The sequence below is a fragment of the Erythrolamprus reginae genome, chromosome 1 (assembly GCF_031021105.1).
Source record: "Erythrolamprus reginae isolate rEryReg1 chromosome 1, rEryReg1.hap1, whole genome shotgun sequence".
Classification (NCBI taxonomy): Eukaryota; Metazoa; Chordata; class Lepidosauria; order Squamata; family Dipsadidae; genus Erythrolamprus; species Erythrolamprus reginae.
The window spans coordinates 412473924-412499601 of NC_091950.1; the positions used below are offsets into that span (position 1 = coordinate 412473924).

Consider the following 25678-nt stretch of genomic DNA (forward strand, 5'->3'; position numbering starts at 1 on the left):
GCCCACAAGATCATATGCTGCAACGTCCTGCCTGTCGGCGACTACTTCAGCTTCACCCACAACAACACAAGAGCACACAACAGATTTAAACTTAATATTAACCGCTCTAAACTTGACTGTAAAAAATATGACTTCAGTAACCGAGTTGTCGAAGCGTGGAACTCATTACCGGACTCCATAGTGTCATCCCCAAACCCCCAACACTTTACCCTTGGATTATCCACGGTTGACCTCTCCAGATTCGTAAGAGGTCAGTAAGGGGCGAGTACAAGTGCACTTAAATGTCCTATTGCTCTCCTATATCTCCTATACCTTTCTTCTATTCCTATGTCTCTTCTTCTATTCTTTCATTGATATGTTTTATTCCTATATCTTCTATTCTTTCTTAGATATATTTTACTATGAGTATACCCTCTATAATTATGTATTTTACTATGTGTATACCCACTAAAACCCTCATTGTGTATTGGACAAAATCAATCAATCAATCAATTTGCTGTAATGAGGGCTGAGAGGTCTCTTTCCTCCTCTTCAAAACTACACAAAGACAGAGACTTTTATTTTTTTAAGTTGTTTTTCAGCAAGCAAATTGCTTTTTAAATACCCAAATGAACTGGGCATTTATCTGTCAGGAATATTATTGGCACTCCTTGTCCAATGGAAGTTCTTTTCCCACTTACCTAAATTCTAGAGCCCAGAGAAGCAAAAGGGAAGGTACTATCAGTGAAGGGCTACCAAAATTTTTACGACCACACTGGGCATGGCTTATGCAGGACGCCCTGCATTTTCTTTCAACATCTTTCAGTGCAAATTGGGTGAGCTGGGGTGGAGCTCCATTTTTGCTACACCACTGCATTCCCCCCTCCATCTGGGCAGTAGCCCACCCCTGAATACAATCCTGATATTTCCATATTGTGTCCAATTCAAAATCAGAATGACAGTTCACCAAACTAGTTTAAAACAAAACTAGTTTATTCAGCAAACTAATATATTCAAACAATTAGATTGGAAGAAAAGAAACCCTGAACTTCTATGGTTCTTTTAAAAAAAATATTTTTTATATTATTTTCCTTTCCAGTTCATATTCGTACAAGTATTAATGCATATACCTTGCATATATCTCAAGAACATACACACATAACTACATAGTTACATATTTCTTAAGTAATCTTTTTTATATCTATAGCAACACCCCAGTCTCATTAATCAATTGTCAGTCTATATTCATTTTTTTCTCACTCCCCCTCTACTCTCCCCATCACTCCTATCTACTTTCCTTCCCTTCTCTCCACCCTCCTACTACCGTCTCACCAACTACTTCCTCCTTCTCCTTCTTAACTGTCCTTGAGTGACTTCAATTTACTTAAAAGTTTTATATTAAACAGGCTGATAATTATACCACTAGATTACATTTAACATGATGTCCCCTCTCTTCCCCTATATTATCTTTGTAAGTATTTATTTAATCTCTTAATCATTAAAACTTCTATTTACCATTTTCTTAAAAAATATATTTATAGTTTTATCATCTGAGTTATTCATTTCTATGCCACCCCTAGAGACTGAAAAAGTGCATTTATTCAAAGTTTAGGTAGTAAAGCTCAAGTGCATATCCATCCAAAAATGGACCTCTACCGGCAACTTTAAGCTTGGACGTTGGACAATGTTATGTCACCTTCCACTTCGAGCATATTTATCTGATTCAGGTTATATATACGATGGTTATATTCAAACAGATGTTGTCCATTCACAGCCACATTGAAGCAGTTTGCCTGACACTGAATCCAGATCTATAAAAAGAAAACGCACATTTGTGATCATTTTAATGGGGCCCGATAATATAAGCCAGATCTTTAAATTTGTATTTTGCCGATTAACATCACAAATGACCCATTTACTGTTCAGCAAAACAGCAAAGGTATTTTACAGAAGCACTTGTATGTTACTAAATTGATGAGAACAGTGATACCTTGTCTTACAAACTTAATTGGTTCCGGGACGAGGTTCTTAAGGTGAAAAGTTTGTAAGACGAAACAATATTTCCCATAGGAATCAATGGAAAAGTGATTAATGCGTGCAAGCCCAAAATTCACCCCTTTCGCCTCGAAACCCCACCTCTGGACCTCTGTGTTTTTGCGATGCTGCGATTTCACTGAGGTTCCCCTCGCTGGGAAACCCCACCTCCGGACTTCTGTTGCTAGCGAAGTGCCCGTTTTTGCACTGCTGGGATTCCCCTGCAGCATCACAAAAACACGGAAGTCCGGAGGTGGGGTTTCCCATGGAGGGGAGCCTCAGTGGAATCCCAGCAGCGCAAACACGGGTGCTTCGCTGGCAACGGAAGTCCGGAGGCGGGGCATCCCAGCGGCAGCAGTGGGTTTGTAAGGTGAAAATAGTTTGTAAGAAGAGGCAAAAAAATCTTAAACCCCGGGTTTGTATCTCGAAAAGTTTGTATGATGAGGCGTTTGTAAGACGAGGTATCACTGTATCCAGAATAACTAAAAATAACTGATACACATTTTAATTCAATTCTGAGATTTTAACCTAGTATGTCGATGGGTATGCACTCCAAATTTGGACTTATCTTAGAATAGTATTTCAATTATACCAATTTAAATAAAAACAAATGCTTAATAACAAGGATGAAATATAGACATTGTATTATACTATATTATTTGTACATTATATTATTAGTAACATAGTATAAAGCAGTGGTTCTCAACCTTTCTAATGCCGCGACCCCTTAATACAGTTCCTTCTGTTGTGGTGACCCCCAACCATAAGTCGAGCACCAATTCTCCCAACAGAGCTTTAAGCTGATTGGCAGGAAGGTCAGAGGATCACCTCCATTGTAAATGTCAGATTGGTCAGATTGTAAAAATATGTTCCAAGGCTCTAGAGTAGTTCCTAACACCATGGGAAATTTGTCTTTTCCCAAGATCAGGCGACCCCTGGGAAATGGTTGTTCGACCCTCAAAGGGATCCCAACCCCCAGATTGAAAACCACTGGTATATTATTATTTTATTTGGTGATTTATGTTGGTTCTGATATTTATTACTAGTTCAGGTTCAACAGAGATTTTAGTTGGTGACTGAACTGTAAAAAAGTTATTTGCTTTACGGCCACTGGAAAAATAGTTGTAAAATCTGGTCTGGTAACTGGATGACTTTTGATTGTAAGCAGTGTGTCAGGATCAGGGATCTACCTGATATAATAATCCGGGTCCCGTTGACTAAACAATGCCGTTTGGCGGGACCCAGGAGAAGAGCCTTTTCTGTGGCGGCCCCGACCCTCTGGAACCAGCTCCCACCGGAGATGAGAACTTCCCCCACCCTCCTTGCCTTTCGTAAACTCCTTAAAACCCACCTCTGCCGTCAGGCATGGGGGAATTGAAACATCTCCTACACAGTTTGTGCATGGTATGTTTGTGTGTATGTTTGCTTTTAACAATGGGGTTTTTAGTGTTTTTTCTTAAATTATTAGATTTGTTGTACATTGTTTTTATTATTGCTATGAGCCGCCCCGAGTCTACAGAGAGGGGCGGCATACAAATCTAATAAATAAATATTGCAGAGGGTAGAACTATAATCAATGTTTTTTTTTACCAAATATTTTATTGATTTTCTTAAAATAGACAAAACTGACAAACATACATTTAACATTAAAATGGGGTTGTATCTTCCCTGCTTATTCTAGAAGTAAAATTTCGATACAGAAAAGGAATACATTCAAAAAATACTTAAATTCAACTTATTGCTTTAAATGAAAAGAAGAATTTTGTTTTACCTTATATAAAAAAATTTCATACGTAAACTAGTTCTATCATAACTCTTAAATCATATCAATGCTAATTCTAACATAAATCTTAATTTATATCACTACTAATATAATTCTCTTATTTACTTATTCATTATTTTAGTATTTCTTATTATTTATCCATATATATAATCAATGTAATGACTTTAACAATGTAAAACTGCTTAGTCACTGTGAATCTGCAGATTGTAATGTAATCTGATTGGTTGACAAAAGTATATACCATGATGCTCCTTTGCATAGGTGTGGCTTGTAGATATTGTGGCTACAGTGTATCTTTTCAAAGAGTGTTACTGTGTGGCTGAAGCAAGGATCCTGAGGTCCATGCATTCGGCTGGCCTGATAAATGCAAATTTAAGTCAGTTCACACAATCACCTGGGGCAACCAAACTGCTTTGACTTACGGTAAAGGGTTGGCCACGAAACAGAGGCATCCCACAGGGCAGGTGTCTCTCCTCGGAGCCCCACTGCGCGTTGAGCTTAGTGTTTCGAACAATCACGTTCTCATCAAACCGGGGGTTGAGATGGAAAGCAGTTTCGCTCCCCGCTTTCAGATTGATGTGGAACCTAAAGGCCCAAATGTTGCACTGCACAATTAGCAGGAAACTATCCACATTCTTAGAAACATAGAAACATAGAAGTCTGACGGCAGAAAAAGACCTCATGGTCCATCTAGTCTGCCCTTATACTATTTTCTGTATTTTATCTTAGGATGGATATATGTTTATCCCAGGCATGTTTAAATTCAGTTACTGTGGATTTATCTACCACGTCTGCTGGAAGTTTGTTCCAAGGATCTATTACTCTTTCAGTAAAATAATATTTTCTCATGTTGCTTTTGATCTTTCCCCCAACTAACTTCAGATTGTGCCCCCTTGTTCTTGTGTTCACTTTCCTATTAAAAACACTTCCCTCCTGGACCTTATTTAACCCTTTAATATATTTAAATGTTTCGATCATGTCCCCTCCTTTTCCTTCTGTCCTCCAGACTATACAGATTGAGTTCATTAAGTCTTTCCTGATACGTTTTATGCTTAAGACCTTCCACCATTCTTCTAGCCCGTCTTTGGACCCGTTCAATTTTGTCAATATCTTTTTCCAGGTGAGGTCTCCAGAACTGAACACAGTATTCCAAATGTGGTCTCACCAGCGCTCTACACAGCGGGATCACAATCTCCCTCTTCCTGCTTGTTATACCTCTAGCATTCAGAGACTACCCAATGAACATTCCAACTTCTCAAAATATTATATTGCCGATTCAAAAGCCATTATTAATCTCGAAGGTGTGTGAACCTGGTGAGCAAGTTTCATCCTTCCCCTACAAACATGTTTATTTACTTTTTATGGCTAAAGATAAAGTAACAAAACACAGAAAAGAATGGAGCCTCACTTTACATTCTGATAAATCGTATAAGCCAGTGTTTCCCAACCTTGGCAACTTGAAGATATCTGGACTTCAACTCCCAGAATTCACTGGCTGGGGAATTCTGGGAGTTGAAGTCCAAATATCTTCAAGTTGCCAAGTTTGGGAAACACTGATATAAGCAGCCCAGAGCTATAGCGGTGGGGTGGGTGGGCATATACATTTAAAAATAAATATTATAAAGATATGGGACATTTTTTTAAATTGGTTAGAAGAAAGAAAGGACAAGAGAAAAGAAATTGCATAGAAAGATAATCTAAGAAATTAATGAATAAAATTCAATGATAAATATCCAAAAATGTAAAAATGCAAAGCAGTATGTTAACCACCAAAAAAAAAAAAGGAACATTCTCCAATTGAAAATTCTAAATGAGCAGGGAGTGCAAATTTCCCAAATGTATGTTTTATGGGTTTTTTTCTTTGTTTTGTTTGTCACTGTACTGTCTGTGTATGTATTAGTAGTCTGTATTAGTATTAGTCTGTATTAGTATGTATGTAGTCTTCGGAGAGGGGCGGCATACAAATCTAATAAATTATTATTATTATTATTATTATTATTATTATTATTATCATTATTATTGAAACATAGAAGACTGACGGCAGAAAAAGACCTCCTGGTCCATCTAGTCTGCCCTTATACTATTTCCTGTATTTTATCTTACAATGGATATGTGTTTATCTCAGGCATGTTTAAATTCAGTTACTGTGGATTTACCAACCACGTCTGCTGGAAGTTTGTTCCAAGGATCTACTACTCTTTCAGTGAAATAATATTTTCTCATGTTGCTTTTGATCTTTCCCCCAACTAACTTCAGATGGTGTCCCCTTATTCTTGTGTTCACTTTCCTATTAAAAACACTTCCCTCCTGAACCTTATTTAACCCTTTAACATATTTAAATGTTTCGATCATGTCCCCCCTTGTTAAAATAATAATAATAATAATAATAATAATAATAATAATAATAAATAAAATAAATAAAATAAATAAAATAAATAAAATAAATAAGTAAAATAAGTAAAATAAATAAAATAAATAAAATAAATAAAATAAATAAATAAAATAAAATAAAATAAAATAAAATAAATAAAATAAATAAAATAAATAAAATAAATAAAATAAATAAAATAAATAAAATAAATAAAATAAATAAAATAAATAAAATAAATAAAATAAATAAATAAAATAAATAAAATAAAATAAATAAATAAAATAAAATACAATAAAATACAATAAATAAAATAAATAAATAAATAAAAAAGAAAAAATAATTGCAATAATAAATTATTGCCATGCAGCATTTTGGATTGAAAGGGGGAAAGTGCTTCACAGATCCTGTCTTCAGCTTCTTAAAATTGCAGCATTTTTTTCTAGAAGTCAGGCTTCATCCAAGGGGAAAAATATGCAAGTACTGTAGTTTCAGGAGTTACTGACAGGCGGAACATGATCGCCCTCGTGTGGCAAAACACACCACTTTCCCTTTGAATTCAAAGTGCTACACAAATACTGTACTGTACTGTATACAGTATTTACACTCTGCTCCGGCTGTTAGTACAATTGTGATGTGAATGAGGGTGGGTATATGATCTTATGACTTGGGTTTTCAGATTGGTTTTATAATTGGGCTTTAGAATTGGTTGTTGTTGTTGTTTTGTATTACTTTTATAAGTTGTGATCTGGCCTGAATTTTCGGAGAAGGGAGGCATATAAGTCCAATCAATCAATCAATCAATCAATCAATATCATCGTCAATCACTGCATTAACATCACAATTAATTTGTTAGTCTTTTAAGATATCTTGAGAGTTTTTGTTACGCTAGAAACATAGAAACATAGAAGATTGACGGCAGAAAAAGACCTCATGGTCCACCTAGTCTGCCCTTATACTATTTCCTGTATTTTATCTTAGGATGGATATATGTTTCACCCAGGCATGTTTAAATTCAGTTCCTGTGGATTTACCAACCACGTCTGCTGGAAGTTTGTTCCAAGCATCTACTACTCTTTCAGTAAAATAATATTTTCTCATGTTGCTTCTGATCTTTCCCCCAACTAACCTCAGATTGTGCCCCCTTGTTCTTGTGTTCACTTTCCTATTAAAAACACTTCCCCCTGAAGCTTCCAGCACTGCATATGTGTCACTATCTTGTTTTCAGCTTTTTTAAAAAAAAAATTCTAAAAATGTCATAAGTTGAGGACTACACCTGTACAAATATTCTGGTAGATGATACCACTTGCATTGCACAGTTGCCTCAAAGGTGCTTTTTCAAAAGGCAACTGTCTGTTTTTAACTGTGCAGCCCTAAAACCTTTCATTTGAAAGGAATTCGGAATAAACAAATCCAGAATAAAATTATGCAGAAGAAAGTTTTTTACCAACAATATTTCTTAGTCTTTACCTCTGAGCACAAGGGGACACGGTGCCTGAAACTATTATTGATTTGGATGGGAAAAGGCCTCCAAAGATGGCAGCTTGGTAAGGGACAGGCTGTGGAGAGACAACACACACAAACCACATTAGATTTAATCTGCCTTCCACCCCCCAATCCATTTTGTACCTTCAAGTAATCAATGAGAGATAGCAATAGCACTTAGACTTATATACCGGTTTACCATGTTTTTACAGCCCTTTCTAAGCAGATTACAGAGTCATCCTATTGCCTTCAACAATCTGGGTCCTCATTTTACCAACTTAGAAGGATGGAAGGCTGAGTCAATCTTAAGAATAATAATAGTTTCGGAGAGGGGCGGCATACAAATCTAAATAATAATAATAATCATAATAATAATCATAATAATAAAAAATAAAAATAAAAAGATCGCACAGACTGACTACAAACATAGACATGATCCTGTGACACAGATGATCCACTGGAACTTCTGCCAGAACTACCATTTAGCAGTGGCAAAGAACTGGTGGGATCATAAGCCCAAAAAAGTGGTCGAAAATGAGCAAGCAAAACTACTGTGGGACTTCTGACTTCAGACTGACCGAATTCTGAAGTATAACACACCAGACATCCTGATTGTGGACAAAAAGAAAGTATGGATCATCGACATCGCAATCCCAGGGGACAGCAGAATTGAGGAGAAGCAGCTAGAGAAATTAGTGAAATACGAAGATCTAAAAATCAAGCTGCAGCGACTCTGGCATAAGCCAGTGAAAGTGGTCCCAGTGGTACTTGGCACGCTGGGCGCAGTGCCAAAGGATCTCAGCGGACATTTGAAAACCATCGGAATTGACAAAATCCCCATCTGTCAATTGCAAAAGGCCACTTTACTGGGATCGGCAAACATAATTCGCCGCTACATCACTCAGTCCTAGGTGCTTGGGAAGTGCCCGACTGGTGATGAAATACAAAATACAGCATAGTGATCTCGTTTGCTGTGTTGTATTGGCATAATAATAATAATGACAACAATAATAATAATAATAATAACAACAACAGAATTGGAAGGGACCTTGGGGGTCTTCTAGTCCAACTCCCTGCTTGGGCAGGAGACCCTACACTACTTCAGACAAATGCCTATCCAACATCTTCTTAAAAACTTCCAGTGTTCAACACCTAATTGCCATCCACATTTTCTCTCCCACATGCTTAACCCTTAAGACATGTTAACAAGTCCTAGTTCAGTGATGGTGAACCTTTTTTCCCTGGGAGGCCAAAACATTGAAACATAGAAACATAGAAGTCTGAAGGCAGAAAAAGACCTCATGGTCCATCTAGTCTGCCCTTATACTATTTTCTGTATTTTATCTTAGGATGGATATATGTTTACCCCAGGCATGTTTAAATTCAGTTACTGTGGATTTATCTACCACGTCTGCTGGAAGTTTGTTCCAAGGATCTACTACTCTTTCAGTAAAATAATATTTTCTCATGTTGCTTTTGATCTTTCCCCCAACTAACTTCAGATTGTGTCCCCTTGTTCTTGTGTTCACTTTCCTATTGAAAACACTTCCCTCCTGGACCTTATTTAACCCTTTAACATATTTAAATGTTTCGATCATGTCCCCCCTTTTCCTTCTGTCCTCCAGACTATACAGATTGAGTTCATTAAGTCTTTCCTGATACGTTTTATGCTTAGTGTGTAAGCATGCATTATTGTGCATGCCCGAGTGACTACAGCCATAATTCAATGCCTGGGAAGCCCGAAAACAGCTTCCCCTGCCCCCTGGAGACTGGAAACGGCCTGTTTCCCCACTTCTGATGCGTCCAGTAGACTCGTGTTTTGCCCTCCCCAGGCTCCAACGGCTTCCTTAGAGCTAGGGGAGGGTAAAAACGCCCTCTCCCATCCTCCTGGAGGCTCTCTGGAAGCCAAAAACGCCCTCCAGATCCTCTGTGTGAGCCAAAAAACAGCTGGCCAGCACACACATGCACATTGGAGCTGAGCTAGGACAACAGCTCGCATGCCAGCAGATATGGTCCCGTCTGCCATCACTGTCCTAGTTGTTGAGTTCCCATATCAGGCACAGCCTATACCAGGAGTCGCCAAACTTGACAACTTTTAAGATTTGTGGATTTCAACTCCCAGAATTCCCCAGCCAGCTATGGGAGTTGAAATCCACAAGTCTTAAAGTTGCCAAGTTTGAAGACCTCTGGCCTACTCTAAATCAACTGGCTGAATGTGATTGGCAAAAAATCTATCATTTGCTTGAGTTTCTGCGCTGTCAGTCTGGTGGGGGAGGGGGAGTCGAAGGGGAGGGGGTAGAATCAGTATTGGGTTCCTACTGGAGCACATGCAGCTTCGGATGACTAGCAGGTGGGTGGGCCCACGTGAAATTTTGCTTCTGAGCATGTGCAGAAAGCCAAAATCTCACACAAGGACACACTTGCCCACATGAGATTTTGCCGATTTTTAAACATTTTTTTGCTTCCACATAGTCAAAAAACACTGAAAATCGACAAAATCTCTCGTGCGAGTGCATCCTTACATGAGATTAGGATTCCTGTGCATGCGCAGAAGTCAAATTTCATGCGGGCACTCACACCTGCCGGTCATCCGGAGTTGCATGTACAACTGCACCGGTAAGTGTTGGTAATGAGGAACTCCCTGCCTGGATTGAATGCTGGTAGATAAGAACATAAGAACATAAGAAGAGCCATGCTGAATCAGGCCAAAGCCCATCGAGTCCAGCATTCTGTGTCACACAGTGGCCCACCAATTGTCCATGGGGATCTTCAGCAGAAAGAGAAGGCAAAACCCTCCCTTTCCCTTGACCCCCAACAAATGGTACTCAAGGGAATCCTGCTTGCCTCAACCAACATGGGGGCAGCACTTGGACATCCATTTCACTAACCACCGATACACTTGGCATCCATGAATCTGTATAATCCTGCCTTGAAGGTGACAGCTGTCACGACCTCTTCTGGAAGTGAATTCTACAAACCAATGACCCTCTGAGTGAAGAAATATTCCCCTTGATTTGTCCTCACTTTCTTACCTATGAACTTTAGGGAGGGCCCTTTCGTCCCAGTATTGTGTGATAGAGAAAATATTTTTTCTCTATCCACCTTTTCTATCCCATGCATGATTTTATACACTTCGATCAAGTCACCCCTTCAACACCGTCTTTCAAGGCTGAAGAGGACAGAAGGAAAAGGGGGGACATGATCGAAACATTTAAATATGTTAAAGGGTTAAATAAGGTCCAGGAAGGAAGTGTTTTTAATAGGAAAGTGAACACAAGAACAAGGGGACACAATCTGAAGTTAGTTGGGGGAAAGATCAAAAGCAACATGAGGAAATATTATTTTACTGAAAGAGTAGTAGATCCTTGGAACAAACTTCCAGCAGACGTGGTTGGTAAATCCACAATAACTGAATTTAAACATGCCTGGGATAAACATATATCCATCCTAAGATAAAATACAGAAAATAGTATAAGGGCAGACTAGATGGACCATGAGGTCTTTTTCTGCCGTCAGTCTTCTATGTTTCTATGTTTCTAAGAGACCAAGGCGTTGCAACCTGGTTTCATAAGGAAGGTGCTCCATTTCCTTGATCATACTTGTTGCCCTTTTTTGCACCTTTTCCAGTTCCAGCTTGTGGGAAACTAATGGAGCCAACTACTCATCATACCATCCAGAGACACCAACTCAAGGTCAAAACTCTGGGAATGGAATGGAAAGCAATGACTCAACAATCCACCCACCACTGAAGTGACTGTTCTCCAAACTATTTATTCAAATATAATTAATTATTATTTATTTATTAATAGGACTTATATGCCGCCCCTCTCCAAGGACTCGGGGCGGCTCACAACATTTTCGATAAAAAAGGTACAATATAAAACATTTCTGAGCCAATTAATAGAATAATTACTTTAAAAATTGTCTTAAAACTAGTCATTTAAAAATGAACAATCACATACATACTGTCACATCCAATATATTTACTGAGCAGAGGCACGGGGCTAGTGACCTTAAGCCTGCCGACATAAGTGCGTTTTCAAGTTGTTACGAAAGGCAAAGAGGGTGGGGGCAGTGCAAATCTCTGGGGGGAGTTGATTCCAGAGGGCTGGGGCCCTCACAGAGAAGGCTCTTCCCCCAGGCCCTGCCAAACAACATTGTTTAGTTGACAGGACCTACTCTGTGGGACCTCACCCGTCGCTGGGATTCATGCGGCAGAAGGCGTTCCCGCAGGTAATCTGGTCCAATGCCATGTAGGGCTTTATAGGTCATAACCAACACTTTGAATTGAGTCTGGAAACCAATTGGCAGCCAATGCAGTCCGCAGACAATATTTAGACAATAAAAGACCAGGGGAGGAAAGGAATTGGATGGGGAAGGTTAACCAGGGAATTTTGGCATGGGAACTTTAGTTCTGGGTTTTGCTATACTGTAATCCACTTGGCTTTTAGTAAAAGTATACCTTTTACTACAAATGGAGTCAAAGGTCTTTCTTGACTAAAGGACCAAGCCGGGGCAGCTCTGACAGTAATGGCTTGATTCACATAATGTGCAACATGGTGACTGGGTTCCCATGTTGAGCCAAAATTCCTACCGATGTTTCTCTGTGCCCATTTTAGATGATTCCTACCTGAGTAGTATCAGATCCCTAAATGTGTGGGATTTTGACTCTCATTATTAGGGTAGTAAGACTGCAATAAGACTTGTGTGAATATTGCTAATATGATAGAATAGAATAGATTTTTTTTATTGGCCAAGTGTGATTGGACACACAAGGAATTTGTCTTGGTGCAGATGCTCTCAGTGTACATAAAAGAAAAAGATACATTTGTCAAGAATCATGTGGTACAACACTTAATGATTGTCATAGGGGTCAAATAAACAATGAAGAAACAATCAATATTAATAAAAATCTTAGGGTACAAGCAACAAGTTAATGATAAAGACTTACATAAATTTGTGGCGGAAAACATTGTCCAGTTGGAAAGGGATATGGCTATGAAAAAAAAGAACAGCGGTCATTATTACATGTGCAGGATTAAGATTTTTTTTAATAAAAAAATTCAAATATACACATAAGCCAAACGTTTATCAAAAAGCTTGGGAATCCAACAATTCGTTAAAGCAGGACTGATAGTAATTCCTACTCAGTAAGACACATTTTTAATCCTGGTTTCTTCTCTTCCTGCAAAAATTAACTGCTTTGTTATGCCAGTTGCAAAACACCTGCCATTTTAATTACCCATAATGCTCTCTGACAACCATAATTTTAATAACAGCTCACAATGGGTACAATGGGTTTCCCCAGAGCATGGTTCAATGATATTTTAATTTGGTCAGCATTTACTCCCAAGACACAGCATGCATGCATAGAGGAGCAAAAAGTGCCCTTGCTGTCTCGAACATTTCAGTTTCACAAAATCCCAGAAAATAGGTGCGCTTTCTATCGCCTGAAAGTTCTGTATAGGCATTTGCGATGAGGAAACACTCGAACCTGGCCACATAGGATTCCCAGGTTAAATAACCAAGAAGAATCAGAATTTTATGATATTTGGCAGAAGGTATATATTTGGTGGGAAATAAAGAAAAAGAAATAAATTGGATGTTGTATTATTTTGAATGTTTGGATTTAGTAGTTAAATCGCATTAGTTGGTGATTATCTATAATATAAATGTAGCTTCTTTCTTCTCTTAAATTTTTTTATATAGATTCTTATAAACTTTTATATACGTTGATTTTAACTATTTTAAAAGTGATAATTTTACATATTTTATAGATGTTAAATAACAAAATACTTCTTTTTTTCTCTTTTTAATTATAATGATGACTTCTAATTTGAGCGGAGCGACTGTAGCTCCACTAAATGTTCTGTGTTATGTTTGTCGTGTTTGTTTTTGAAAATTAATTAAAAAAAAATTTTTTAAGGATTCCCAGGTCACAGCAGACAGATGGAATGGTGCAAAAGTGTATTGAGTAGACATTGTATTCTATTCCCCCCCCCCTCTTTATTCTCTATTTGTCTAACAATCATTTGTCAAAGGAGGAGAATTCCGAGGTTCAGGGAATGACGTATTGTTGTCACTTCTCTGTAATGGCTGCTTAAATCACCTCAGTAGTGCATCCCATTGTTGGTGATGCTAAGTTTAATAGCTAGCAGGGCAGTATGGTAAGACACCCTGAATTTCAAGAGAAGGGCGGCAAAGCAAAGAAATAATAAAATAAAATAAAATAAAATAAAATAAAATAAAATAAAATAAAATAAATAAAATAAAATAAAATAAAATAAAATAAGAAAAAATAAAATAATAATAAACTGAGGCTTGACTCGTAACTGGGTTCAGTCCAGGGATGAGTTGCTACCGGTGCGGTAGACGGCTGTGCACTAGTAGCAGCTGCATTGGGCAATTTGCGTGCGGCTGCTCAGGTGCCAGTTTTTCAGAATCCTAAACTGTTAGGATTGTTTTGCCTTCAGAAAAGTTTGTGTATCTGTTTGCTGTTATTGTTCTCTAATATTTATTGAGCTTCATCTACTGGCCAAAGATAAAACCTTTCATCCTTTAGTTTAAAAAGTTAGTTTTAGCCTGTTTAAAATTGGGAAAGGGCTCTGGAGGGAGAGCAAAGGGGCCTTCTCCACCCCCTACGGAGGTTAGAAACAGCCTATTTCCCAACTCCCAGTGGCCCAGAAGGTCCAAAAATCAGCTGGCTAGCACACGCACAAGCCCCAGACCTGAGATTGCGTGCCCAATATGGTTCCGCGTGCCATCACAGCCCTATCTCTTCCAGTTTGGAAACTGGGATTTCTTTAGTCTAACATCTTAATCACTTCGCCACACTGGCTAATCCTATTCCAACTATATAATATAAGGATATTGGGCTACAAAAATGGTGGAAGGTCTTAAGCATAAAACTTATCAGGAAAGACTTAATGAACTCAATCTGTATAGTCTGGAGGACAGAAGGGAAAGGGGGGACATGATCGAAACATTTAAATATGTTAAAGGGTTAAATAAGGTCCAGGAGGGAAGTGTTTTTAATAGGAAAGTGAACACAAGAACAAGGGGACACAATTTGAGGTTAGTTGGGGGAAAGATCAGAAGCAACGTGAGAAAATATTATTTTACTGAAAGAGTAGTAGATCCTTGGAACAAACTTCCAGCAGACGTGATTGGTAAATCCACGGTAACTGAACTTAAACATGCCTGGGATAAACATATATCCATCCTAAGATAAAATACAGGAAAGAGTATAAGGGCAGACAAGATGGACCATGAGGTCTTTTTCTGCTGTCAATTTTCTATGTTTCTATGTTTCTAACTAGAATACTGTATTCTTCAGATTATAAGACGCCCCAGAGTATAAGATGCACCTTATTTTGGGGGAAGGAAAATAAGAGAAAAAGCTGATTGGGGGCTCAATGAATACCCTGAATGAATATGCTGAATACCCTAAAACAGCTGTTCCTGAGGTTAACTGTAGCAACAGGTTTGTTGGTTGTGAGCTCTGTACCTTGTTTTCCAGCCTGTGAAATCTATGTTTGAGAGGCTGGGAGAGGCTATATTCGGTGTATAAGACGCACCCAAATTTTCACCCTCTTTTGGGAGGGGGAAAGGTGCAGCTTACACTCTGAAAAATATGGTATTTCTCTAATTCCTTCTCCATGGTCTAAGAAGAGTTACAACAGGGGAGAAAAACAGGAGGAGATTTCATAGCGCGATGCATGTATGTATGTATGTATGTATGTATGTATGTATGTATGTATGTATAAAAATATAAAATATTGTAGATCATACCTGTGGGGATGTTGGAAAAACTGGATTTGAAGAAACTGGATAATTCTGGGGGGGGGGGGGGGGGGAGAAACAGAAATAAAAGGAAATTGCATGAGCAAGTATCAGAATGGAGAGCTATCTCTACAACAGGGGTCTCCAACCTTGGCAGTTTTAAGACTTGTGGATTTTAATTCCTCAGGCAGTGAAAAATGCTTCTTAGATGGTACAGTTTTGCTTAATGAGCGGTCATTTAGCAACGCTCCAAGGTTGTGACAAATTCCTGGTACTTATAACCGGTTCTGCCGGGGTGTCTCAACCGCCCTTAATTGCAGGGTAATTAGTCCAGGAAGACACACACCACACAATAAAAGGAAAACCCAAAAGTTTTTATAAACAGAAAAACAGAAACAGCTCCCTTTTTAAATGTCAAAGGGATTTTCTGGTACACACAAGGCACAGGTTAAATGCAGTCCAATTGCTCACCCAATAACTGGGAAATTGAGTCCAATTCTAAAGTCCAGAGAGTCCACACACACAATCCTGAACAGCAAAAACCACGATCTTGACGAAACAATGAATCAGATAAACTGCCATGAGGCTAAAACACCAGGCTGCACTTTTATCTGTAGCACTAATTACAGCAGCCCAACCCAACCACAGGTGGCCTCATTTTCTCTTGTAATAATCCTTCAGTTGTTGTCTCCTGTGCATCACTCTATGCATGCGTGGATGTGTCATTAAATCTTGTTCAGAATCCAGGGATGATACAGATGACTGATCTTCTCTTGGTCTGTCTGCCAAACTCCCCTCTTCCCTGTCACTCACGCTTCCTTGGTCAGAGGAGACTTCGTCGACAGATTCTACTGGGAGCAAAACAGGCCTGCGGCATGTGGATGTCTCCCCCACATCCACCTCCACATTGCTTGGGGCAAGAGCTGGGCCAGAGCTAACCACAACATAATCCAGTTTTTGACAAGAGACATACATACACCTCTAGTAGTCACAAGACCTCAAATTGCACACTTGGCAACTGGCTGGCTTTTCATCAGTTGCGGTGTTCCTTTATTATGTGACTGCAGTTTATTTATTTTAGGGGGTTGGTTTCTGCTACAAACACGCCCATAGGAGTAGATTGTATGACTGCTGCGGTTTGCTTATCAAGAGTGTCACAAAAACGGTTTGTAAAATCAGGCCAGTCGTATGGACACCTCAACCTATGATGATCATGACTTAGTCGCAACAGAAATTATAGGCTCTGTTCTGTCCGGCCCGATTAATTATCAGTAATTAATCGCCAACGAAGGGACTTTCGAAAGCAAAGTCACTATGTATATTTGTCTATTTCTGGAAGCAGCAATGAAATCATAGGAATGTCAGTCCAACTGCCAAGCACAGTTCATAACAAGTGTCCATGAAAAGGTAATAAATTCAAGTCATTAGTTCTCGGCATTGACAGGAACTCACGTATGCCCTCAAAAACCAGGATTTTAGGATTGCAGAAGGATTTAAAAGAGACTCTACGGCTGCTAGTTCTCTCTATCCATATAGGAATGTTGAACTTCTGCACCAAGGTTTCCCATCCTCCTCCCTTTTATACTATCAGTGAAGACAAGCTGTGCATAGAAGTAGTCTTCGGAGAGGGGCGGCATACAAATCTAATAAATTATTATTATTATTATTATTATTATTATTATTATTATTATTATTATTATTATTATTCAATGCCTAGATCTACGTCGTGTTGTGGTTATCTCTGGCCCAGCTCCTGCCCCAAGGACTGTGGATGTGGGGGGGGACATCCACATGCTGCAGGCCTGTTTTGCCCCCCCGGTGGAATCTGATGATGAAGGCTCCTCTGACCAAGAAGACATGAGTGACAGGGAGGAGGAGAGTGGGGCAGACAGCTCAGAAGGAGATCAATTATCTAGCTCCTCCTTGGATTCAGAACAAGAGTTAATAATACAGCCACACATGCGGAGAGCGATGCATAGGCAACAACAACTGAGAGATTATTATCAAAGAAAATGAGGCCACCCGTGGTTGGGTGGGGCTGTGGTAATTAGTGAGGCTGCTATAAAGAGCAGCCTGTGGGTTTGGCCATTGTGGAGGATTATCTAATTGTTTTATTTCGTGCCTGCTTTACTGACTTTGACCTTTTGTGTGCTGATTTTTCCCCGCTTTGAAACTAACCCAGAGCAAAGTGTGTTTCACTTTGTGAAAGAAGGACTGTGAATTGCCTCACAGCTGCAAGCTAAGTATCACAGAACTGATAAGGGACTTGTACAAATTACCAGTTTGTTTGGAGACCAGTGCTCTTTGCTATACCAAAAGAGTGCTTAGTTTAAGTGAATTTTTATTATAAAGAACATTGTTTTGAATTTTCAAACATGTGTGTGCCTGAAATTTGTACCTGTGAATTTTTGGGAGGATTCTACCAGAGAGCCTGACAGAACACGTCGCTGGAGATATTCTTGTCTCTCTCGCATTCTTCTTACCCTAGCGTCTAATATTGGATCCACAATATCCCCCTCCTCATCTGACTACACCATTACCACAGCTGGGGGTTCTGCAGTCTCTGGAGGTTCCCCAGGCCCTAACTCTCACTTTCCGATTCCTCTCGCCTATATACCCAGATGGACCCGGTTCCTTCTCCTCAAAGTCCGGGATCAAAGGAGCTAGATGCGAGCCAACCACAACGGGCTCCATTACAGTCATGAGTCGAGGACAACCTGGTGTTACAACACAAAAAATGTGGTGCTTTCTGACCTAATCTCACAACAATCCCACGAAACTTCAAAAAGATGGAGAGGTACGATAAGTGCTTCATTGCCACTGATCCTGCCAGAGTTCCAAAAAAAAAATCAAAGATGGTGGGTAATGAAATTCAATCATGGTTGTATCTCTGTTGAAGGGAATAGAATAGAATAGAATAGAATAGAATAGAATTTTATTGGCCAAATGTGATTGGACACACAAGGAATTTGTCTTGGTGCATATGCTCTCAGCGTACATAAAATAAAATATACATTTGTCAAGAATCATGTGGTACAACACTTAATGATTGTCATAGGGGTCAAACGAGCAATGAAGAAACAATCAATATTAATAAAAAATTTAGGATACAAGCAACAAGTTACAGTCATGCAGTCCTAACTGGGAGGAAAAGGATGATAGGAATGATGAGAAAAACTAGTAGAAATAGAAGTGCAGATTTAGTAAAAAGTCTGACAGTGCTGAGGGAATTATTTGTTTAGCAGAGTGATGGCGTTCGGAAAAAAACTGTTCTTGTGTCCAGCTGTCTTGGTGTGCAGTACTCTGTAGTGACGTTTTGAGGGTAGGAGTTGAAACAGTTTATGTTCAGGATGCGAGGGGTCAGTAAATATTTTCCCCACCCTCTTTTTGATTCATGCAGTATACAGGTCCTCAATGGAAGGCAGGTTGGCAGCAATTGTTTTTTCTGCAGTTCATCATATTTGTGACACCTATGTGGGATAGATGGCATTCGGCCACCATTTGGACTTTATTCTGACCCCCCCCCCTCAAATCACTCGAGATATTGTCAGAAAATCTTTGCATTATTCTAAGACCAGAAGGAAAGAGGAAAGGCATATATTTATCCTGTCTAAATACTCCACACATTTAATCCCAAGAAAAACAAGGGTGCCCATTTGTTTATCAGATGAAGGCAGGAGAGGTCTTTTATAAATAAGATGAAATGAATGGAATACCTACATTTGGACCTTGGAAGCTGATCGAGACCACATCTAGTTCTCCTGAAATTCCGATGGTATCTACGCGGGAAACATGGATCCTGTGTTTGAATTCAAGGCACAGCTTTCCATCAATGAAAACCTGGCGCAAACAGAAGGGAGCAATACATCAAAGTCACAACAAGAACAAGTCACAACAAGAACAACGACAGAGAAGAAAATGCCTGTGGAGATTCTCGATCATCCAGCCATTTATTATTTATTTATTTTATATTATATTATTATATTACAAAATAAATTACAACTCTGTTGTTACATCCTCAAGCCCCCAATACATTAACCTTAAACTGTCTGTAATATGGTAAATGATTTAGCTTTATTAGATAAATGGTCAAAGCAATGGAAACTGCAGTTTAATGTTTCCAAATGTAAAATAATGCACTTGGGGAAAAGGAATCCTCAATCTGAGTATTGTATTGGCAGTACTGTGTTAGCAAAAACGTCAGAAGAAAAGGATTTAGGGGTAGTGATTTCTGACAGTCTCAAAATGGGTGAACAGTGCAGTCAGGCGGTAGGGAAAGCAAGTAGGATGCTTGGCTGCATAGCTAGAGGTATAACAAGCAGGAAGAGGGAGATTATGATCCCCTTATATAGAGCGCTGGTGAGACCACATTTGGAATACTGTGTTCAGTTCTGGAGACCTCACCTACAAAAAGATATTGACAAAATTGAATGGGCCCAAAGACGGGCTACAAGAATGGTGGAAGGTCTTAAGCATAAAACGTATCAGGAAAGACTTAATGAACTCAATCTGTATAGTCTGGAGGACAAAAGGAAAAGGGGGGACATGATCGAAACATTTAAATAAGGTGCAGGAGGGAAGTGTTTTTAATAAGAAAGTGAACACAAGAACAAGGGGACACAATCTGGAGTTAGTTGGGGGAAAGATCAAAAGCAATATGAGAAAATATTATTTTACTGAAAGAATAGTAGATCCTTGCAACAAACTTCCAGCAGACGTGGTTGGTAAATCCACAGTAACTGAATTTAAACATGCCTGGGATAAACATAGATAAAATACAGGAAATAGTATAAGGGCAGACTAGATGGATCATGAGATCTTTTTCTGCCGTCAGACTTCTATGTTTCTATGTTTCTATGTCTACTGTAAACCTCATCCATTCTTAAGAGATCTGTAACAGGGTATGTATAAGCCAGTGAAAGGCTGCAAGAATTTTTACTACCACACTGCAGGCGTAGTTTATTTTGTGGGTGTGGCTTGCCAGCCATGTGAGCAGGTGGGAGTGGCTTGACGATCATGTGACCTGGAGGGTGGCTTAAAGGTCATGTGACCGGCTTAAAGGTGGCCAACTTGACACCACTCACATTAAGAGCTTGGGTTAGGGTGCCTGGCCTCTCCTCGCCTCAAAAAGATACAACTTCCCTTACTGAACATCCGAAACATACTATTTAATTCTATGTATATATGCCATATGTGTACATACATATTACACAGAGGCACACAAAAATATACATTATCTACCATATAAAGTGTATGTACACATGTACACACAGCTCTTCTAAAATTATACACATTCAACCTCATTTACTGCAATAGGAAAAACATACCCAAAGCCCAGAAGGGAATAAAAGAAAAAAAAATCAAACTTTGCTACCAGTTCTGCGTACCTAACCGTACCCGTAGCAGCCCATCACTGGCATAAGCACACCAACATGCCTACCATCCCTGTCCCACTGTCCCCATTTATTTAGACTCATTTCCTGTGCTCATATCCATCTTTCAATTCAATTCAATTCAATAGAAACATAGAAACATAGAAGTCTGACGGCAGAAAAAGACCTCATGGTCCATCTAGTCTGCCCTTATACTATTTTCTGTATTTTATCTTAGGATGGATATATGTTTATCCCAGGCATGTTTAAATTCAGTTACTGTGGATTTACCAACCACGTCTGCTGGAAGTTTGTTCCAAGGATCTACTACTCTTTCAGTAAAATAATATTTTCTCATGTTGCTTTTGATCTTTCCCCCAACTAACTTCAGATTGTGTCCCCTTGTTCTTGTGTTCACTTTCTTATTAAAAACACTTCCCTCCTGGACCTTATTTAACCCTTTAACATATTTAAATGTTTCGATCATGTCCCCCCTTTCCCTTCTGTCCTCCAGACTATACAGATTGAGTTCATTAAGTCTTTCCTGATACCTTTTATGCTTAAGACCTTCCACCATTCTTGTAGCCCGTCTTTGGACCCGTTCAATTTTGTCAATATCTTTTTGTAGGTGAGGCCTCCAGAAGTGAACACAGTATTCCAAATGTGGTCTCACCAGCGCTCTATATAGCGGGATCATAATCTCCCTCTCCCAATTTATTAGATTTGTATGCTGCCCCTCTCCGAAGACTCGGGGCGGCTCACAACAATAATAAAAACAGTATAATAATGGAACAAATCTAATAATAAAATTATATTTAAAAACCCCAACAATTTAAAAACCATACTTCTTTATACTTATACCTGTTTTCTTGTACATGTTTGACAAACTAAATCAATAAAAATAAAATATACTGCACAAAAAAAATAAAGAGAACACTCAAATAACACATCCTAGATCTGAATGAATGAAATATTCTCATTGAATACTTCGTTCTGTACAAAGTTGAATGTGCACAACAGCAAGTGAAATTGATTGTCAATCAGTGTTGCTTCCTAGGTGGACAGTTTGATTTCACAGAAGTTTTGGAGTTATATTCTGTTGTTTAAGTGTTCCCTTTATTTTTTTTGAGCAGTGTAAGATTATATACTGTACCATGGTGCTTTACAGCATTTGCTGAGCAATTTACGATGTCAGCATATTGCCCTCGACAATTTGAGTTCTCATTTACTGACCTCAGAATGATGGAAGGTTGAATCCACCTTGAGCCTGTCAGGATCAAACTCCAAACAGTGGGCAGAGTTAGCCTGCAATACTGCATTCGAACCTCTGCGCCACCAGGGCTCCAAGTCACAGCTGTCCCAAAGGTGTTTTTTCCAAAAGGAAATGTCTAAAACATGGTTTGTGACTTCCCAGTGAGCCTTATTCATAACCTACTACCTGGGGTTAACTTGTTAGGTGAGTCCAATCATTGTTTTGGCTCCTTCTCTATTGCCCCAAAGCTGCTTTTTCCAAAAAGCAACCAGACTTCTTTGTTTTTTCTTTGAAAATGTTTCCCTTCTCATCCAAGAAGCTTCTTCAGTTCTAACACATGGCAACTCCAAATCTCAACTAGCAAATGCTCTGTCCTACACATTGGGAAGAAGAATCTGAACTCCAAATACGAACTGAATAATCAAATTATCACAGATAATCCCCACTCGGTTAAAGACCTTGGTATACTAATAACAAAAGATTTAAGTGCCAAAGCCCACTGCAACAATATAGCCAAGAAGGCTTCAAGAGTTGTAAACCTAATCCTACGTAGCTTCTGCTCTGGCAATCTCACACTACTTACCAGAGCTTACAAAACTTTTGCCAGACCCATCCTCGAATACAGCTCATCTGTTTGGAACCCATCTCACATCTCAGACATTAACACCCTTGAAAATGTCCAAAGATACTTCACCAGAAGAGCCCTTCACTCCTCCACTCGAAATAGAATACCCTATGAGACTAGACTTTCAATCCTGGGCCTAGAAAGTTTAGAACTAAGACGCCTTAAACAAGATCTAAGTATTGCCCACAAGATCATATGCTGCAACGTCCTGCCTGTCGGCGACTACTTCAGCTTCAACCACAACAACACAAGAGCATACAACATATTTAAACTTAATATTAACCGCTCCAAACTTGACTGTAAAAAATATGACTTCAATAACCAAGTTGTCGAAGCATGGAACTCATTACCGGACTTCATAGTGTCATCCCCAAACCCCCAACACTTTACCCTTAGATTATCTACAGTTGACCTATCCAGATTCATAAGAGGTCAGTAAGGGGCAAGTACAAGTGCACTAGAGTGCCTTCCGTCCCCTGTCCTATTGCTCTCCTATATCTCCTATACCTTTCTTCTATTCCTATATCTCTTCTTCTATTCTTTCATTGATATGTTCTATTACTATATCTTCTTTTCTATTCTTTCTTAGATATATTTTACTATGAGTATCTCCTCTATAACCTTCATCATGTTTTTTACTATGTGTATATAGATATATACCCCACTAAAACCCTTATTGTGTATTGGACAAAATAAATAAATAAATAAAAATAAAATGATCTGAAGAACTGAAGAAGCTTCTTGGATGAAAAGCGAAATGTTTTCAAAGAAAAAAACACCGTACCAGTGCAGCCTACTCTGCACTACCGGGCAGCGAACCAGTTGCTAATTTTTTTCAATCCCGCCCCTGCAGTCATCTTCGTACCACATAGGAGGAGACGTTCACAAGAAAGCGGATCTCGAAAGGATGCCCTTTGCGGAAAACCATATCGTATTTCCTTTCTTCCTGCTGCCAGCCTCCCCTTTCGTGGGAATTGCATACGATACAGTTCTCATCAAAACGGACGTTGAAATGGAAAGCGATATCTGATCTGGGCACCTGGCAATTGCCACACTGAAAGTCGACCTGGAATCTGCAGAGAGAACAAGAAAGAGAAACCATTTGGATGAAGACCACGGGGTACTAAGATCAGTTGAAGAGTTAAAAGTAATGCGATGGGAGAATTTAGAGAAATAAAAAAAATCAGCAATAGAAAGTGCTCAGGCAATAGTTTTGGGTTGGAAGGATGCGACAAAATGGACAATGCAAAATTGGTATAGGTACATGGTGGACCATATTCAATTTGAAATTATGGATAAAAGGATAAATTCGGATAATGAAACTGAGTTGGGACAGCTGATGGGACGGTGGGACAAGGTAAGACAATATATGACGAGCAGAATCCGAGACCAAGCTACAAGAAATGAAATTGGAATCACTCTATAATATGTAAATAGATATATTGCTCTTGGGTCAAGTGGACTATACAAGGAACACCCCCGATTTGGTGGTGGGGAATGTGTGTGTGTCTGGGTGGTGGGCACATTTCACTATGCATTGTTTTATGTTGTGCGTAATATAAATTTGTTAAAAATTAATTTAAAAAAATTATATATATAAAAAAAAGATCAGTTGAAGAAAGAAGAAGGCCTCGCAAACCGCTTACAAATCATATTTTTATTCATTCCCCCCCCCACCCACAATACCAGTGTTTTTTAATCTTGGGCACTTAAAGATGTAGGAATTGATGATGAGACCACACTTGGGAGTACTGTGTACAGTTCTGGTCACCGCACCTCAAGAAGGATATAATGGAACTGGAAAAGGTGCGAAAAAAGGCAATAAGAATGATCAAGGAAATGGAGCACCTCCCTTATGAAACCAGGTTGTAACGCCTTGGTCTCTTCAGCCTTGAAAGACGGCATTTAAGGGGTGACTTGATTGAAGTGTATAAAATCATGCATGGGGTAGAAAAGGTGGAGAGAGAAAAAATCTTTTCTCTATCACGCAATATTAGGAGGAGGGGGCCCTCCCTAAAGCTAATAGGTAAGAAAGCGAGGACAAATAAAGGGAAATATTTCTTCACCCAGAGGGTCATTGGTTTATGGAATTCACTCCCAGAAGAGGTCGTGACAGCTGTCAGCCTGGATAGCTTCAAGGCAGGATTAGACAGGTTCATGGATGCCGAGTGTATCGGTGGTTATTGAAATGGATGGCCTTGTGCCGCCTCTATGTTGGTTGAGGCAGGCAGGATTTGTTGGGGGTCAAGGGAAAGGGAGGTTTTTGCCTTCTCCTTCTGCTTAAGATCCCCATGGACAATTGGCGGGCCACTGTGTGACGCATGCACAGGACAATTTTCCTTCTGAGCATACTCAGAGACCAAAAACCCACCAAAATTTAGGAATACCCCTGAGACCGCCTTCTGCCGCACGAATTCCAGCGGCCGATTAGGTTCCACAGAGTTGGCCTTCTCCGGGTCCCGTCGACTAAACAATGTCATCTGGTGGGACCCGGGGGAAGAGCCTTCTCTGTGGCGGCCCTGGTCCTCTGGAACCAACTCCCCCCAGAGATTAGGATTGCCCCCACCCTCCTCGCCTTTCGTAAGTTATTAAAAACTCATCTTTGCCGCCAGGCATGGGGAAATCTGGTGGGACCCGGGGGAAGAGCCTTCTCTGTGGCGGCCCTGGTCCTCTGGAACCAACTCCCCCCAGAGATTAGGATTGCCCCCACCCTCCTCGCCTTTCGTAAGTTATTAAAAACTCATCTTTGCCGCCAGGCATGGGGAAATTAACACACACCAATTGTCAAGGTTGGTGTATGGTTTGACTGGATTGTGTTATTATTGTTGTTGTTGATGTTGTTGTTATTATTATTATTATTATTGTGTTGTTGTTGTTGTTGTTGTTGTTACTATTATTATTGTGTTGTTGTTGTTGTTGTTGTTGTTGTTATTATTATTATTATTATTATTATTATAATAAAAAAGATGGCACCGTGGACAGAACTGAGGAGGGTGAA

General features: G+C 39.3%; 1 protein-coding gene across 2 annotated transcripts in view; it reads right to left on the minus strand.

The window, feature by feature from the left end:
* Window positions 1-951: 951 nt before the first annotated feature.
* LGALS9 (galectin 9) overlaps window positions 952-25678 on the minus strand; it is a 31069-nt gene continuing 6342 nt past the window's right edge. The window contains exons 3-9 of one of the 2 annotated variants that reach the window (XM_070735258.1): window positions 23546-23753; window positions 19152-19271; window positions 15441-15485; window positions 12601-12645; window positions 7635-7723; window positions 4219-4381; window positions 952-1790 (exon numbers count right to left, since the gene is read on the minus strand). In XM_070735258.1, coding sequence (XP_070591359.1) covers window positions 1644-1790; window positions 4219-4381; window positions 7635-7723; window positions 12601-12645; window positions 15441-15485; window positions 19152-19271; window positions 23546-23753 — 817 coding nt within the window. In that variant the 3' untranslated portion in view covers window positions 952-1643. The remainder of the gene's footprint in view (window positions 1791-4218; window positions 4382-7634; window positions 7724-12600; window positions 12646-15440; window positions 15486-19151; window positions 19272-23545; window positions 23754-25678) is intronic. The other variant, XM_070735259.1, reaches the window with a different exon arrangement.